The sequence below is a fragment of the Sceloporus undulatus genome, chromosome 2 (genome assembly GCF_019175285.1).
Source record: "Sceloporus undulatus isolate JIND9_A2432 ecotype Alabama chromosome 2, SceUnd_v1.1, whole genome shotgun sequence".
Classification (NCBI taxonomy): Eukaryota; Metazoa; Chordata; class Lepidosauria; order Squamata; family Phrynosomatidae; genus Sceloporus; species Sceloporus undulatus.
The window spans coordinates 225,383,213-225,400,419 of record NC_056523.1 but is presented as its reverse complement, the minus strand read 5'-3'; the positions used below and the strand labels follow the sequence as shown (position 1 = coordinate 225,400,419).

The 17,207-nt window shown below is 41.1% G+C and overlaps 1 protein-coding gene across 2 annotated transcripts in view; it reads left to right on the top strand.

Annotated features, from left to right (window-relative positions):
- Window positions 1-17,207, top strand: part of CASR (calcium sensing receptor) — a 49,545-nt gene that overhangs the window by 14,109 nt on the left and 18,229 nt on the right. For both annotated transcript variants that reach the window (XM_042447623.1, XM_042447624.1), the window contains one exon: window positions 1,149-2,030. In XM_042447623.1, the coding sequence (XP_042303557.1) occupies window positions 1,149-2,030 (882 nt within the window). The remainder of the gene's footprint in view (window positions 1-1,148; window positions 2,031-17,207) is intronic.

The window sequence follows — 17,207 nt, the reverse complement described above, 5'->3', positions numbered from 1 at the left end:
CTGTGAACTGCATTGATGCTCTCCAGTATTTGCTTTGTTAAACACCGAGACAGCTGGATGTTTAATTATGTAGAAGTATAAAAATGCTGCAGCATTGAAGTTAGCAGTAGAACCTAGATCTGATTCAGAATTAGAATGGTATTTTGAACAAAGGCATTCATTAATTGTGAGAAAGGGTCTTTTTACCAGTGTATATTCTCATGTGTTGGGTATCCACGTGGTACAGATATCTATAGGGATAAAGGCTAAGAACAAGAAGCTGCTTGTAAATAGGCTTTCACATAATCAGAACCCTTATATAATCAAGAGTTTGCTTGCCCTTCTCCTTAAGTGCTTTGAATCCTGTATTGGGATTTTCCATTGAGAATTTATGTCTCCTGTAGCTTTTACTCTGACACTGGGGCTCTTCATGGCCATCCAAAATGGCAGATAAGTGATCAAGCTTTCTGTTTCTCCAGAAGTCTTACTCAGTCAGACTAGATGGTACAAAAAAGTAGGAAGCAGAAAAATACTGTAGGCCCCTGGTATCCACTGGGCTTTGGTTCCTGGACCCACCATAGATACCAAAATCTGTGGCTGCTCAAGTCCCATTAAATACAGTGGGATATTAAAATGATGTCCCTTGTATAAAATGGCAAAATTGAGGTTTGCTTTGGAGAATTTATTTTAAAAAAATGGATGGTTGAATGGATGGTTGAATCCAAAGATGCAGAATCTGTGGATACAAAAGGCTAATTGTATATGCATTTATCTCTTTCCTATTATTTATAAACATTTGTGTTTCTTTCTCTTTTCTTTTACTTTTCCTATCAAATTTGTATTTCTTTTTTCATTTTAATTTCTGTAAATTTTACTGTATTTTTAAAATAAATTTTAATTGTGAAGTCCAAGGCTTTCATGGCCGGCATCCATAGTTTTTTGTGGGTTTTTCAGGCTATGTGGCCATGTTCTAGAAGAGTCAGGAAGAAACTCTTCTAGAACATGGCCAAATAGCCCGAAAACCCCACAAAAAACTAAATTTTATTTTTTTTAAAAAATACCAAGATGCCAAAAGCAAACAAAAACTTTCAGAATGGCTTTTGCTTTGCTTATTTTTATTCCATTTCCTTGACTATGTGTTACTGCTTATTCTTTGTCCTCTCTCCCAGGTTAGTTATGCTTCATCCAGCCGCCTCCTGAGCAACAGGAATGAATATAAATCTTTCCTGCGTACCATACCCAATGATGAACATCAGGCCACTGCCATGGCAGATATTGTTGAGTACTTCCGCTGGAACTGGGTGGGTACCATTGCAGCCGATGACAATTATGGCAGACCAGGGATCGAAAAGTTCAGAGAAGAGACAGAGGAGAGAAATATCTGTATTGACTTCAGTGAGCTCATTGCCCAGTACTTGCCTGAGGACCAGATTCAGCAGGTGGTGAAAGTCATCCAGAATTCCACAGCAAAGGTGATTGTTGTCTTCTCTAGTGGCCCAGACTTGGAACCACTGATCAAGGAGATTGTCACACGTAACATCACTGGCCGGATTTGGCTGGCAAGTGAAGCCTGGGCCAGCTCTTCACTAATAGCCATGCCACAGTTCTTTCATGTTATGGGTGGCACCATCGGATTTGCTCTAAAGGCAGGACAGATCCCTGGCTTTCGTGACTTTCTGCAGAAGGTGCATCCTAAGAAATCAGCTAACAATGGATTTATCAAAGAGTTTTGGGAGGAGACTTTTAACTGCTACCTGCCGGAAGGAAACAAGAATCATCCAGGTTCTATGTCCTTCCATAAGGGCCATGAAGAAGGCACTAGACCTGGAAATGGCACAGCTGGCTTCCGCCCCCCATGTACAGGGGAGGAAAACATCACCAGTGTGGAGACCCCTTACATGGATTACACTCACCTGAGGATATCTTACAACGTGTACTTGGCAGTATACTCAATTGCCCATGCTTTGCAGGACATCTACACCTGTATCCCCGGGAAAGGCCTGTTCACCAATGGGTCTTGTGCAGACATCAAGAAGGTCGAGGCATGGCAGGTAAGGTTTTACTGTGTTACAGAATGTCTGTATGGCATTTTTACAGAGCAGACAAGAAACAGAGCAAGATTTCCCTAATGCTAAAGATAAATGTAACACTTTTGGCTAAAGCATGGTGTAATGGTTTGAACACTGGACTGTGGTATGAGATATGAGGTGACACAGTCCCCTCTATATTCAGAGACTGGCACCAATTAAATCCTATGAGGTAAATCCCCATGTTTGTGTTGTCAAAGAACACATGGGCACATTCATGAATCATGTTGGCGTGGAGTAAGGGTTACCCCTTCTCCTTGGAAGCTACAGCAAAGTGGATGTGTACCAAGGAGCTATAGCCTCTCATTTGAGTTATTTTTTATTTCTTTCAGCAGATGTAAAGTGCCTCTCCAGCATTGTCATAGAAACAGTTAAAGTTGTCTTGATGCTGTTTCTCTGTTCTTTCCTTCCATTCGATAAAAATAAAAATGGGGAGTTTAAGAGCACAGCTAGCTGGATATGGGGATGCTCTTGTGTTTGAGAATATGCAGTTTGCTCAAGAAGCACACCTAATTTAGAAAAATCCCTAAATAGAGGAACTCTTGCTTTTATCTTCAGTGAAGAATACCAGGTACTGTAGGCTATATTTCAGAGGAAAATAATGACACCCCACATCTGATTATTCCTTGCCTAAGAAACCCCTATGAAATTTATGGATCTCCATAAGTTGACAGGTGGCTATGAACACACTTGTATGCTTTATGTTTACTCTTATTCTCTTATGAGAATTGATGTAGAAAACTATTAATCATGGTAAATATTTTATTTCTTCTTTGTGTGGTGATCTTTACTACATATATAGTCATAAAAGTGGGCATTAGTATCATAAGTCTCTTGGGAGGAATGACTCTATTCAGTATAGGCAATTGCATAGAAAAGCTATAGCAGGCAATATGGTGTCCCGTCCTGCAACCCTCCTTTAAAGCCCAAACTACATGTCACATTTGAAATCGCTGATCATGTCCAAGAGTACACAGTGCTTCAGTATTGTTTTGCATTGTTTGTTATTTCTTAGTTTTAAGTGTGGTTACTCTAAAAGGTGGGGGGTAACCTGAGGTCCCCACCAACAGTATCAGCATCTCCTTGGTATTTTGGAGGAATTATTAGCTGAAAAGGAGGCCTGTGAGAGGTGAATTACTTAAGGACATGTGTATATGAGTACTAACTGCAGAGAGATTCCACTTTCATTGAATAAGAGAGTTTTATTTAGAAATGTGCAAAGGTGTATCCAGATACACAAACCAATGTAACCTTAAGAACCATATGAAGTTAACAGAAAGGAAAGAGTGGAAGGTTGGATAGAGACAAGTTGGGAATTAGAGGGGGTCCTGAAGAGCGAGAGGGTCCACAGAAGACAGAGAGTGGCCCAAACAGTGTCTGAGGGTGACACATTGAGTGAGAGGGATCTTTTGTGCACACAGAGTCCATGGGCAAATTGTGAGTAGGAGGTGGCTATGTCTGGGGCTGATGCTTATACCTGATTTCATAGCCTTGAGGGTTATGTGATGCTATCATGGTGTGACAAAGCTTTGATGGTTTTTCCATGGAATTGACAAAGGACTCTGAAATAACTGATGGCTTTAACTCCGGAGAGATAAAATATTGGTAGGATTTGAGACAACCAGGATAGTTAGGTGGCAAAGGTGAACACAAAATGGGGTGAAGTGCAGGTATAGTCTTTAACTGTTTTGCAATGGAACTCAGTCTCCATTGCAAGAGGATACGTGGAAAGACTGAGGGAGCATGAAGTAAGCAGAAAACCCATTTAACTTTTATTTCAATATTATCTAGGTCTCCCACATGTCCTTGGGTCAATGTTCCTTCTCACATGTGTAACTTCCTAGTGTTACAGACACAATCATGACCTCTCAAAACATGCTTGATGCTAAATATCAAATATGAAAATATGGTGTAGGGGTGTAGAGCATGCTGGCAGTGTTTGACAGCATTGCATAGTATAGTACACAATATTATAGCATTAATCTGTACATTACAGTATAGTACATATAGCCAACCCAAAGGAAGATTTAACATTGTGTTTCATGTATGTACCCAGGGTAGTGGTGTCACTGGGGGTGTGCGGTGGTGTGGCCTGCACCAGGTGACACCCTAAAAGGCAGTCCTACTATAGCAGTGGTTCCCAACCTGTGGGTTGGGACCCATTTGGGGGTCGAATGACCCTTTCATGGGGGTCACCTAAGACCATTGGAAAACACCTATTTAATTACAGTTATGAAGTAGCAATGAAAATAATTTCATGGGTTTGGTCACCACAACATGAGGAACTGTATTAAGGGGTCGCAGCATTAGGAAGATTGAAAACCACTGTCCTATAGGGTGGCATTTCACTATGCTATTGTGTTTAATGTGACTTGGATTTTGGTATCCATGGAACCTGGAACCCACTGTACTGCCTAACTAAATCATGTAGTCAATCACTCACATATTTATATTGGTGGTGATGAAAACCAGATTCTCAGCTTCAAAACAGTTGTGCTAGAATTGCTTTGCTTTTTAAACTTGCAGTAATTGTCTTCATGTTTGTATGACAAATGCTAGTTGCTTAGTGATAGGGAGGGAAGAGTAAGGGAGAAGGAAGCAGTTGATTCTGGTCTCAGGGAGGTGTCATCAAATAGGTAGGGTGGGAAGAAATAGAATAAGTGCACCTCCTTTATAAATATATATGGGGTGAGAACCACTTTGATCAATGATGTTAATAAGTCATATTGGATCATTCTTAGAACATGGGAATATTCTTAGAACATGGACCATTTGGAGTCTGGAGAGGGAATACAGGCTGAAACTGATTGACATGCTGTGAAGTTGTGTGTGAAAGGAGAGGAAAAAACCTTCGATGCAATATAGAATGCTTTCAAAACAACCATCTGGTTTCCCCTGTGTCTTTTAGTTCTTGCTGAGATAAAAGTAGCTTCACAGAATAGGCAATCCAATTGGGAGAAAAGTTAGGGGAGAAGAGGATTTAACATTCTCTGGAGTACCTTTCCCACTTCTCTAGAGTAAGTATTAATTAGTAAAACATAGGAGCTTATTGCAAGAACTGTAAAAGGATTTCAAGCCTCCCAGGCTGGAGCTGGGACACGGGATGGAAGCGTGGATTATCGCATGCTAAATCGCTGCCCGGCATCAGCCCGGGTCCCAGCCATGCTCCACCTTCACTTTTCAGAATTTGGAAAGCTTACGACTTCTAAAAAGTGTTGTCGGAGCATGGCTGGATGGCGATTAGGCAGCGATTTAGCATGCGATAATCCTTGCCTCCATCCCATGTCCCATCTGCAGCCCGGGAGGCTTGAAATGCTTTTAAAGTTCATGTGATAAGCTCCATAGTCTGAGAACAGTGATGGATTGGAGGTAAACTGAAAAACTGAAATGTAAATCCCAAAGATGGGAATGCTCTTAGGGAGACATTGAGCCAATGTTAGGGTTTCCGCCTCTTTTGGAATGAGTGTTTCATCTCTATGAAAACAAAACATTGGTGGTCACCATGAAGGTTCCTTTTCAGCAGTATATGGGAGGGATTCCTTCAAGTTGGGTCTGGCTCCTCTCTCTCTCTTCATACTCTTCAGTCAAAACCCACCACCCCAAGGGGGAGAGCCAATCCCACCCTCCCCAGTGATAAAACCACAAAGCTCTTTTTCTGATAATACCGGGGGGGGGGGGGGGACAGAAGGAAGAAAAAGAATTGCTGAAGGAGAAAGAAACATGGTCCTATCCATAGCTTGTCTGCTATTGGCGTTGGCTCTGGTCCATTGTGGCTGCTAAAACATTATATTCTCCAAGGAAACACTGGAGAGATTAATAAAGTTGCCCACCCCTGAACCGCCAAGCTGGCTTCAGGAGATAAAGCTGCCAGGCGCTTGTCCCTCAGAAGCAGGAACAGTTGGATAGAGAGACACTGTTTTTCTATTGAAGCCTCCTAAATTGTAGAACTCCGGCTGTAGAAAGGTTTAGCTGGCTCCCCATCAACTGAGGCAACATGTTAAAACTTTTTTGATTTATTTGTTTAAATTAATTATTTTGTTTCCTCTCTTCATTATACTGTTGTTGCCATTTCTGATATCTTGGTTTAATTTATTTTAACTTGTTTATTTTAAACCACTTTTGGTGTTGTAAGGCTGCTTTTGGTGCAGAAATGTGACATAGAAACTGTTTTGTAAAAATAAAATACAAGGGGGTAGTTTGAAGAACTGTTCTGTATACCCACTGAATCAGCAAAATTCTCAGCCAGATGCAAATAATCCTGTTCTGGGGCAGGGAGCTCAAGCAGATGCTTGTCATGTAAAACCAGTCACTCAGATGAGAGTGACTATGGCCTGTTACAGACTGCCCAAAATAAAGCTGCTTCTGGTCTCTTTGGAGGTATGCTATTTAAATGATGCATGGGTCCTAAGAGTCCGGAGGTCGCGCCAAAGCCACACTCCATTCCTAAGCACTGGAGTGCAGCTTTGGTGCAGCTTCCGGATTCTTAGGATGCATGCATCATTTAAACAGCATACCTCCAAAGAGACCCAAAGCAGCTTTATTTTGGCAGTCTGTAACAGGCCAATGTGAATGCTGGTTTCAGTCTATTTTCAATCCTCATTTTATCATAGATTGTCTGGGAGGATGACTTGTGCTGGGAGAACAGGAGAATGTGGTCCTGCTGATCCCCCTGGACTTTCCATATCATTTGATGCATCAGCCACAATATCCAGATTGAGGGCACAGATAGTGTTGCCATTTGTCCCAGAAAACCTGGAAGATACGATTGAAGGGACTAAAATGTGTCCCAGCTTGGCCAGGTGAAGCAGTAAATCCTGGAATTCTCCTTCATTACAGGTTGATAGGTAGATTAAAATGGGGCATTGGTGATGAATCATGAAACCATGTTAGAAGACTGGCATTGGCAAGAGTCACATCTCACCCTGCAGGCTCTCTTTGCACATTGGTATCATTGCCATCTTTTTCCCCCCTATTTTGTCCCCCACTTCCCCCAACAGGCCTAGAAGGCAGAAAAGTAAAGGGGGCAAGCAGAGATGGCCTTGTGTTGTGTGGTGCTGGTGCTGGTGATCTGAGCCTAAGGCTAGATAGCATTGTGGAACTTGGCTTCCAAACAGCCTGAAGAGAGTAAAGGAAGGTTCTTTGCTCTCTGGGGCTGCTTGAAGACCACCTTCTCTTCACACCAACTTGATGGGGTGGGGGAGAAAGCACTTATCTTGGTAGTGGTGCTGAAGTTGAAAAATAATGGTAGAAAAAGTGCAATGATTAATGTGTTTAATTTGCATAATCAGAATGCATATTATTAATTGGCATAATATGCAAACCTGGATATGGGGGACTTGATATGGCAATCCTAGGCACAGAGTTTCAGTGCTTTAGTTGCAGCCTGGAGGATGACTCCGGAAGAAGAGGCTTGGAATTATTGCTCAGCCCCACATCACATGTTTGTTTACTGTAGATAAGAATTAGTTCATTTATAACCCACTTTTCCCCCTAAAATGGTTCTTCAGGCAGCTTTGAAAAATGAGAACAAATACAGATACTATAAAAGCAAATATAAAGCAAACATATACAAAAAGTGTAACCCGGGATCCAGCCCTCAGTTACCCCTTTTTTGATCCTTGGTATCAAAGTAATATCAAAAAGGAAGGTTGCTGGTGTGTAGTCACTAAAGGGCTCCCCAACACAGGAGACAAGCCATACCATATTGGGACATCCGGATGGCTCAGCACTGGAGAAGCCAGAGGCGCTCAAATAAGACCGCTTCAGATCAAAATGAACATAATCCCTTCACTAAGGAGAATGGTGGTGGTGATCTGGACTTGGAGATTGTTTGCATACATCAGACAAAGGGAGTTTCCTTCTGGGAATGAAATTATTTTTGTCTGAGGACATTCTCATTCATTGTCCTGACGTTCTTGCATATTGCACTCTGTTCCTCTCCCCTGGGAATATTTCTTAAGCTTTTCAGCACCTGAAACACTGCCCTTAGAACACAATCCTTGCGATAAATATATGTGCCCAGACACTAGCAAATTGGTCTAATTTGAAGCAGGGCAGAATCTCTGTTCAATTTCAGCTGGACACCTCTGTAGTTGTCCACTCCCAACCAACCTCCATCAACCTCCCAAGTCGCAGGTGGTTATTGAGCCATCCTCATTCCAGTAATCCTGCAATGGGAAGTACACTTCAGATTGGTAGAGTTTTACCTCTTAGCCACCCTGAAAGTCACTATTATCTCCCACCTTTGCATTGTTAGTTCTTGTGTGTATGTGCACGTGAAAGAATGTGCTAGTGTTTGTGAACTCCCTTTTTAAAATAAACTACGAGTTAATTTGGAAAACTGCCTCTAGAGTCCTCTAGGTTTCAAACCATTATACAAAGGCTGAGACCCTGGGTTCACATTGCCTCCCACTGAGTTAAATCAATTTCCCCATTGAGTACAATTTGTGGGTGTCCTGTCAGGACCCTCTACAGTTTAGGTAACAAGAGGTGTTAAACTGTGATTAAACTAGTCATAGAATTAAAATATCATAGGCCTGTTACAGACTGCCAAAATAAAGCTGCTTCGGGTCTCTTTGGAGGTATGCTATTTAAATGATGCATGGGTCCTAAGAGTCCGGAGGTCATACCAAAGCCACACTCCATTCCTAAGCACTGGAGTGCAGCTTTTGGTGCAGCTTCCAGATTCTTGGGATGCATGCATCATTTAAATAGCATACTTCCAAGGAGACCCAAAGCAGCTTTATTTTGGCAGTCTGTAACAGGCCATAGAATCATAGAATAATAAAGTTGAAAGAGACCGCAAGGGCCATCCAGTCCAACCCCCTACTATGCAGGAAACCCAAATCAAAGCATTCCCAGCAGATGGCCATCCAGCCTTTGTTTGAAGACCTCCAAGGAGGGAGACTCCACTACACTCTGAGGAAGTGTATTTCACTGTCGGACAGCCCTCATTGTCAGGAATTTCTTCCTAATGTTGAGGTGGAAACTCTTTTCCTGCAGCTTGCATCCATTGCTCCGCGTTCTAGTCTCTTGAGCAGCAGAAAACAAGCTTGCTCCCTCCTCAATATGGCATCCCTTTAAGTATTTAAACAGGGCTATCATATCACCTCTTAACCTTCTCTTCTCCAGGCTAAACATCTCCAGCTCCCTAAGACGTTCCTCATAGGACGTGGTTTCCAGATCCTTCACCATTTTAGTCGCCCTCCTTTGGACACGCTCCAGTTTCTCAATGTCCTTTTTGAATTGTGGTGCCCAGAACTGGACACAATATTCCAAGTGGGGCCTGACCAGAGCAGAATATAGTGGCACTATTACTTCCCTTGATCTAGACACTGTACTTCTATTGATGCAGGCTAAAATCGCATTGGCCTTGTTAGCTGCCGCATCGCACTGTTGACTCATGTTCAACTTGTGGTCTACTTGGACTCCTAGATCCCTTTCACATGTTGTTTCCTTAAGCCAGGTGTTCCCCATCCTATATCTGTGCATTTCATTGTATATGCTTGTATATACATGTATAAACATGGATATACTTCTCTTTAATAAGATTCTCAAATTAATATACAGTACTTTTTTGAGAAAATTAATAAGACAGAACGTGAAAGAGCAGCGAAGTCTGTAAAAGGTTTTCAAAAGTTGGGAAATCCTCATTGTCTGGTGCCAGTTTGGATGTTTCTTTAATCTGGCAGATGATTGGGCATTATTCTGTTATTTATAATAAGAGGGCCAAAAATGTAAATAATAATACATATTACCATAGCAGGGAGGAGAGTAAGTAGGAATGTCCACAAAGGGAGCAAAATAACTTCCAGTAGTCCTGTGTTTGGGTCAACCTCATTAGAATTGCATGACACACCCTGATTTTAGTGTGTAGAAAATGTGCTACTCATCTGTGTGAATTGGCCATTTTGTTCTCATGTTTAAATTCTGGGGAATGAAACAAATGACTTTGCAACTCATCTGTGAAATGTCATCCAAAGAGGCAATCAGCATGCTGGTAGTGACTCTGTGTCACTGGGTTCATCTAATGGGAAACCTGGGCTTCACAAAAGCACTTCTTTATTTCAACACATTAACCTTATTTATGCTTCACATACTGATATTTGCTTTTCCATAAATCAGTACCTGGGCTTTATCAGGTGATATATTTTTATAAAGTAATTTAGTCTTCATATTGTTTTCCATCTTAGGATAAGAACAAAGAAAACTGATTGATATTACTCTCCAAAATATAGACTATAGAGCCTACAATATGCAGAAAGAACCTACTGGGGTGAAGTCTCTGTTACCCCCCATTGAAAGAGCCAGCAGGATTGGGGAAAGCATCTGCTTTGAGAACTTTATGAAGCTATTTTGGGAGATTGTCTCACGGGGATGGACTCTGGCTTTTTAAAAGGCATCTTCATAAGCTCAAAAACTGTCCCTTTTGAACATACAGTGGTACCCCGGGATACGAATTGATCGCGTTACGAAATTTCCGGGATACGAAAAAGTTCCATTGGAAAAAACTGTTCCGGGATACGAAGGTTTTTTCGGGTTACGAATTTTTTTTCGGCGCGAAATTCAAACGCGCGGCTTGCCAGCGCTAACGGAAAGCCCTTTTCGGCTTGCGAAATGCATCGGGTTACGAACGCCGCGGCGGAACGAATTAATTTCGTAACCCGAGGGAGCACTGTATATGAACTATCTCCTACTACATAAGGATGTGTCCTTGTCACAATACAACATAGGTGATAGCAATACAACATAGGTGGTGTATGTGCATGTGTGTGTGTATGCGCAAAATGTGGTGGCAATCTACAGCTTTAAGTTCCTAATTTTATGCCATCCTTGGCATAAGTTCAAAAGCCATCTACAAGTGATAACTTCAGATATCTGAGAAAAGTCATCTGTCTTTTCCTCGAAACTAGGTGGAGGTGGGGAGAGAGAGAGAAAGAGAAAGAGAAGCAGGTATCAGAAACAGATGTAGAAAGAGAAAACGTAGAAAAGGATCCTGATAGAACTCAGTGACATAGATTTGCCTTTGTGCGCCCCCCTATCCCCTGTTTGTTGTAAACAGTAAACTCAAGTTGACTGACGACTGGCATTCCGTGTTGCAGAATCATAGAATCATAGAGTTGGAAGAGACCACTAGGGCCATCCAGTCCAACCCCCTGCCATGCAGGAAATCCAGATCAAAGCATCCCCGAAAGATGGCCATCCAGCCTCCGTTTGAAGACCTCCAAGGAGAGAGACTCCACTACACTCCTAGGAAGTGTGTTCCACTGTCGAACAGCCCTTACTGTCAGGAAATTCCTCCTAATGTTGAGGTGGAATCTCTTTTCCTGCAGCTTGCATCCATTGCTTCGGGTCCTAGTCTCTGGAGCAGCAGAAAACAAGCTTGCTCCCTCCTCAATATGACATCCCTTCAAATATTTAAATAGGGCTATCATATCACCTCTTAACTTTCTTTTCTCCAGGCTAAACATACCCAGCTCCCTAAGGCGTTCCTCATAGGGAGGAGAGGGGCTGTTGACCTTGAGGTTACATTTAAGGTGCATGCGCAAGGCGGATGATGTACCATGTGACCATACCACAGACACAAGGGGTGCACATTTATGTTTTGGCCATAGTACAAAGAAACTGTCATACGGTAGCTTGCTTTTACATTGCTTGCTGTAATGAGTTTTCACTTTAATATTGTTTAATTACACAAAAAAATGTACCCAAAAAAGCTGCCAAGCCGCCCCTAAATGTTGCCTTCCTAGGTGGCTTCCTAGTTCACCTATATGGATGAGCCGGTCCTGCCTGTAGGCAGTGCAGCAGATGTCACAGTTTTATTTTCCAAAGAAAGAGTGTCGGCTTCCTTTTGAATGCTAATATTTAAACTGTAACTATGCTCCAGAAGTCAGAGTCCAAGGCTGCACAAACTCATGCATCTGTATTTGGAAAGGAATCCCACTGAGTGCCTTGGGATTTCTTCTCAGGTGACTGTGCTTCTTACAGACCTACTTAGCAATATGCCTTATCGAAATGGAAATGGGGTTTTCTTCTGAGAAAACACGGATTGGATCTTGTCATATCCCACAACTGTGCTCTTTGGGTGTTTGTGTTTGCTGTATTTATTTGACCTTTGTAAGCTAGATTTTGGCTTTACATTGACCTTAGCTGAACCTGAGCATCAGTTATATCTGGAATATTAAGTAGTCCCCCCACTCCTCACCACCCCTTTCCTTCTCTGAAAGCCAGTGGAAACAGTCAAGGCAGTGAGGTAGACTTCCTTACTGCAATAGTAAATAGCCTCCTCTTTCTTTTGCATTAACAGGCCCATTATCTACATTCCTGAGTTTGATAAATGATAATGATCCTTTGTGCTATCAGGATTTACAAGCAGGGACTTAGCCGATCATCTGTCTGGGGAACACGTTCTGGAAGCAGAGAAAAGGCAAAGAAGATTTCAGATTCAGTCAGCACTGAGAGAGGCACAAGATTGTGTATCTTTTTCCACTAGTGTCTTCGCAATTAGATTCCCATAGCAACTTTCCCACCTCACCTCTAGGCATTTAAAAGCAAAACATTTCAAGCGTTTGTTTCATATTACTAGCCTAATATATTAATTTAACTATCCCTTTAGTCACTCCTTAGACTTGCCCTGAATGAACCGAGCTTCTTTTAAATGTCGCTGAATTGAATCTTTGGTATTTATGTTTCTATCTTTAGTTACAAAACATACATGACAAGCTCTTAACAGTGACTGTTTTGGCTAATAATTGACGATCTGTAACCTATAAAAAACAGCAAAAGTCACACAGTGATAAGGGCAGAGGAGGTGGATTTTTCAAAATGCTAAAAAAAGCATTCAGGAGGAAGGCAGTAATTATCAAGTAGAAAAAAAATGCTCCAACAATATGACATGCTGGTTGCGGAAACAGTGTGTCCTGGTGCAATTCCTTGTCGGTGGAATCCTGCATGTTTTCTTAGGCCTGTTACAGACTGCCAAAATAAAGCTGCTTTGGGTCTCTTTGGAGGTATGCTATTTAAATGATGCATGGGTCCTAAGAGTCTGGAGGTCGCGCCAAAGCCACACTCCATTCCTAAGCACTGGAGGGCAGCTTTGGTGCCGCTTCCGGATTCTTAGGATGCATGCATCATTTAAACAGCATACCTCCAAAGAGACCCCAAGCAGCTTTATTTTGGCAGTCTGTAACAGACCTTATACTCCAATAGTGTCCTCAAGGAGTGAACAGCAGAAAGTAAAGGGATGTATACAATGCAAAATCAAGGTGGCAAATCTACACTGCTTCTCCACCCCTCCTGGCTTCTCTGTAGCGATAGCAAGTCTACAAAAAATATGAACTTGGTTTGAGTATGAATATGACTCTAACAGAGACTTGGAGGCATGACTCCCATGATTGGAATATAACAATTAAAGGGTATAACTTCCTCAAAAAACATAGAACAGGCAGAAAATGAAAGGGAATAACATTATATGTCAAGAGAAATTCACATGTACAGAAATCTGTAAAGAGTAATCAGAGTGTATCAGTTGAGAGCATCTGTGTAAATGTGTGAAATCTGTGTAAAAATAAATGGAATAAGAAATACAAACTAAATTATGTTAGGAGTTTACCCAGAACAGCAGGAAAAATATTGTCATCAAACAAATGATAATTTATAGACATTTTTTTGATCACGCTGTGAACACCGTAAGCTGCAAATTTTCCCATTCTAAATGGACCATACCGTTTCAAGTTCTTAAGGTGGTAACCTTCATTCCTCTGGTTTTACTGGTTCTTTTTTGATAGATGAAAAGAAAGTATCAGTATGAATTCATTCTCCGGGAATATAGGTAAGGACATAGACAACAGGATTGCTGGGAAGGTCGCATAAGTGCATTACAAATTGTTCTCAAGACTAGGAATCTTGTCCCTAATATATTTAAGAACAGCAGCGACCTCTGTAGAAAAATCTGACTGACATTACACCCTGTATATTAAGGTACATTTCCTTCTCTGTTGTTTTCATTTAATGCATTGCTTCACACAAGGTCCTCAGTTTTTAAGGAGGGCCCCCCTCAAAATTGCCAGACAGGTTGTTATTAGAAAAACCATAGAAAAATCATAGAATCATAGAGTTGGAAGAGACCACAAAGGCCATCCAGTCTAACCCCCTGCCATGCAGGAAACCACAATCAAAGCATCCCTGACAGATGGCCATCCAGCCTCTATTTAAAAACCTCCAAAGAAGGAGATTCCACCACTCTCTGAGGGAGCGTGTTCCACTGTCAAATAGCTCTTAGGTTCCTCCTAATGTTGAGGTGAAATCTTTGTTCCTGGAGCTTGCATCCATTGTTCCATTTTCTAGTCTCTGGAGCAGAAGAAAACAAACTTGCTCCCTCCTCAATATGACACCCATTCAAATAATTAATAAGGGCTATCATATTACCCCTTAACCTTCTCTTCTCCAAGCTAAACATCTCCAGCTCCCTAAGTCTTTCTTCATAAAGCACAGTTTTCAGACCCTTCACCATTTTGGTCATCCTCCTTTGGACACGCTCCAATTTGTCAACATCCTTTTTGAATTGTGGCCCAAAACTGGACCCAGTATTCCAGGTGAGGCCTGACCAAAAGCAAAATAGAGTGGCACAATTACTTCCATCACTTTCTCATCTATTCAGGTCTTCTTGAATTTTGATCCTGTCTTCTGGGGTATTAGGTATTCCTCCTAATTTGATAAGCATGCCCCTAATACTGTCTTCCAAGTCAATGATAAAGATGTCAAATAGCACTGGGCCCAGGTCAGAACCCTGTGGGACCCCACTGGTTACTTCTCTCCAGGATGAGTAGGACCTATTGCTGAACACCGTGTAGATTTGGCCAGTCAACCAATCACAAATCCATGTAACAGTTGCCTTGTCTAGTCCACATTTCACTAGCTTGTTTGCAAGAATGTCATGGGGAACCTTGTCGAAGGCCTTACTGAAATCGAGATATTCTATATCAACAGTATTCCCTTTGTCTACCAAGCTGGTAATTTTACCAAAAAAACAAAAACACATTTGTCTGGCATGACTTGTTTCTCTGAAACCCGTGTTGACTTTTTGTGATTATGGAATTGCCGTCTAGATGTTCACAGACTCTCTGTTTAATGATCTGCTCCAGAATCTTTCCTGGTATTGATGTCAGACTAACTGAACGAAGATTGTTGGGATCCTCTTTTTCCCCTTTTTCAAGATGGGGACAACATTTGTCCTCCTCCAGTCTTCTGGGATTTTTCCTGTTCTCTAGGAGTTCTTGTGGGGTGCAGTTTGAGTTTCCCAGGGTGTTAACCCTTTGAAAGGGAAACAAAAATATGCAGGTTTGAAAGTTAAATTTGTTAGAGTTCAGCTTTCATCAGCAGAACAGCAAAAGTGTGGGTCAGACATATTAAATCTGTCTTCCTAAAGAATAAAGACTTACTCCAAAAAAATAGCAAACATGAAGTTTTTAGTTTAAAAACAAATAATAATGGCTTTAATAAATAAATCATTTTTATTATAAAGATTCATACATTGAATGTTTATTATTGTACAATATTTAATTCTCTCTCTCTCTCTCTCTCTATATATATATATATATATATATATATATTACATTCTATTACAATTTATCTAAATATCTTTAATATCCCACTTCAGTGCTCCCCTTCCCCGGAACCATTTTCACCCTTATATTCCATCCAAAATCTCAATTCCTCCCATGGAGGTAATCTTCCATCTTCTTTTCTCAGTACTTTCTCAATTCTTTCCAAATTCCATCAGAATCACTTCTTTTCCATACTCCCTTTTTTACTTTCAATTTACATGTCAGTTTATCATTAATTGCTAATTTCCATACCTCTATGATAAATAAATCATAACAAACTAAGTCCTATCCTAACTGGTGATGGTTTGGACAGAGAGGAAAACTCTCACCATCTTTAACATAGTAGGAAGAAACTATTAACCTCACTCAAAGAAGACTGTTATTCCATTTTAGACTGAGAAGAGACACTTACTGTACTCAGAGGAGACTGTTTAGACTCTTGAGAGAGAGTCTGTTAAACAGCCTCCAAGACTGAGTGACAGGAATCACATGTATAGACAGAGTGAGACAAATAGAGGGAAGTCCCTGTCTATCTAAGGAGGCAAAGGAAAATGCAATACGTACATTTTCGAACAGTTCTCAAATATTATTAACAGTGGTTCTTGAGATTACTTCTGCCAGTTCTTTTAATACTCTTGAATGTACTTCATCTGATCCTAGAGACTTCATATTATTAAGAGTAGCCAGATATTCTTGTAGTACCTTTTTGCATATCCTGTACTATATCTCCCCTACTGCATAATAGGCTCCATTATTCACCAGGTTGGGCACTGTTCGCCTTTTCAGAGAAGACCGAAGCAAAGTATGGGTTGGGTACTTCTGCCTTTTCTCTGTTCCCTGTTAGTGTTTCATCATCTTCTTCAGCAGCCCTACTATTTCCTTGTTCCTCCTTTTGCTAAAGATATAGCCCCCCAAAAGGTCTTTTTTATTGTTTTCAACCTGCTAAACCTGCTTATTTTGCTACAGATGTAACAAAAACAAGCCCTTTTATTGTTTTTAACCTCTCTAGCACCTGCTAAACCTGCTCACTTTGATGGCGATACAGTGGGACCTTGTTATCCGCTGTGGTTTGGTTCCAGGATCCTCCATGAATAACAAAATCCGTGGATATTCAAGTCCCATTAAATATAATGGCAGAGCAAAATGGTGTCCCATATATAAAATGGAAAATCAAGGTTTGCTATTTGGAATTTATACTTTTTTGGAATATTTTCAAGCCGTGTATGCTTGAATCCGTGTATAACAAATCCATGGATAAGGAGGGCTGACTGTATAACAAAAACAAGCCCTTTTATTGTAGTAGACCCTCAACACCACCACATCCCTGTTTCTTTTCCCCTTAATTTTTATGCAAATGCTCTTAACTTGGCTTCCAGAATATAATTCATGGATCTATTCACAGGTGTACACATCCTTCATGTACAATGCTACTCCTTCTCCCTTCCTATTTGGTCTCTTTCTCTGAAATAAGCTATACCTCTTTATTACTACATTCTAGTCATGAGACTCCTTCCACCAGGTTTCAGTGAAACCTGTA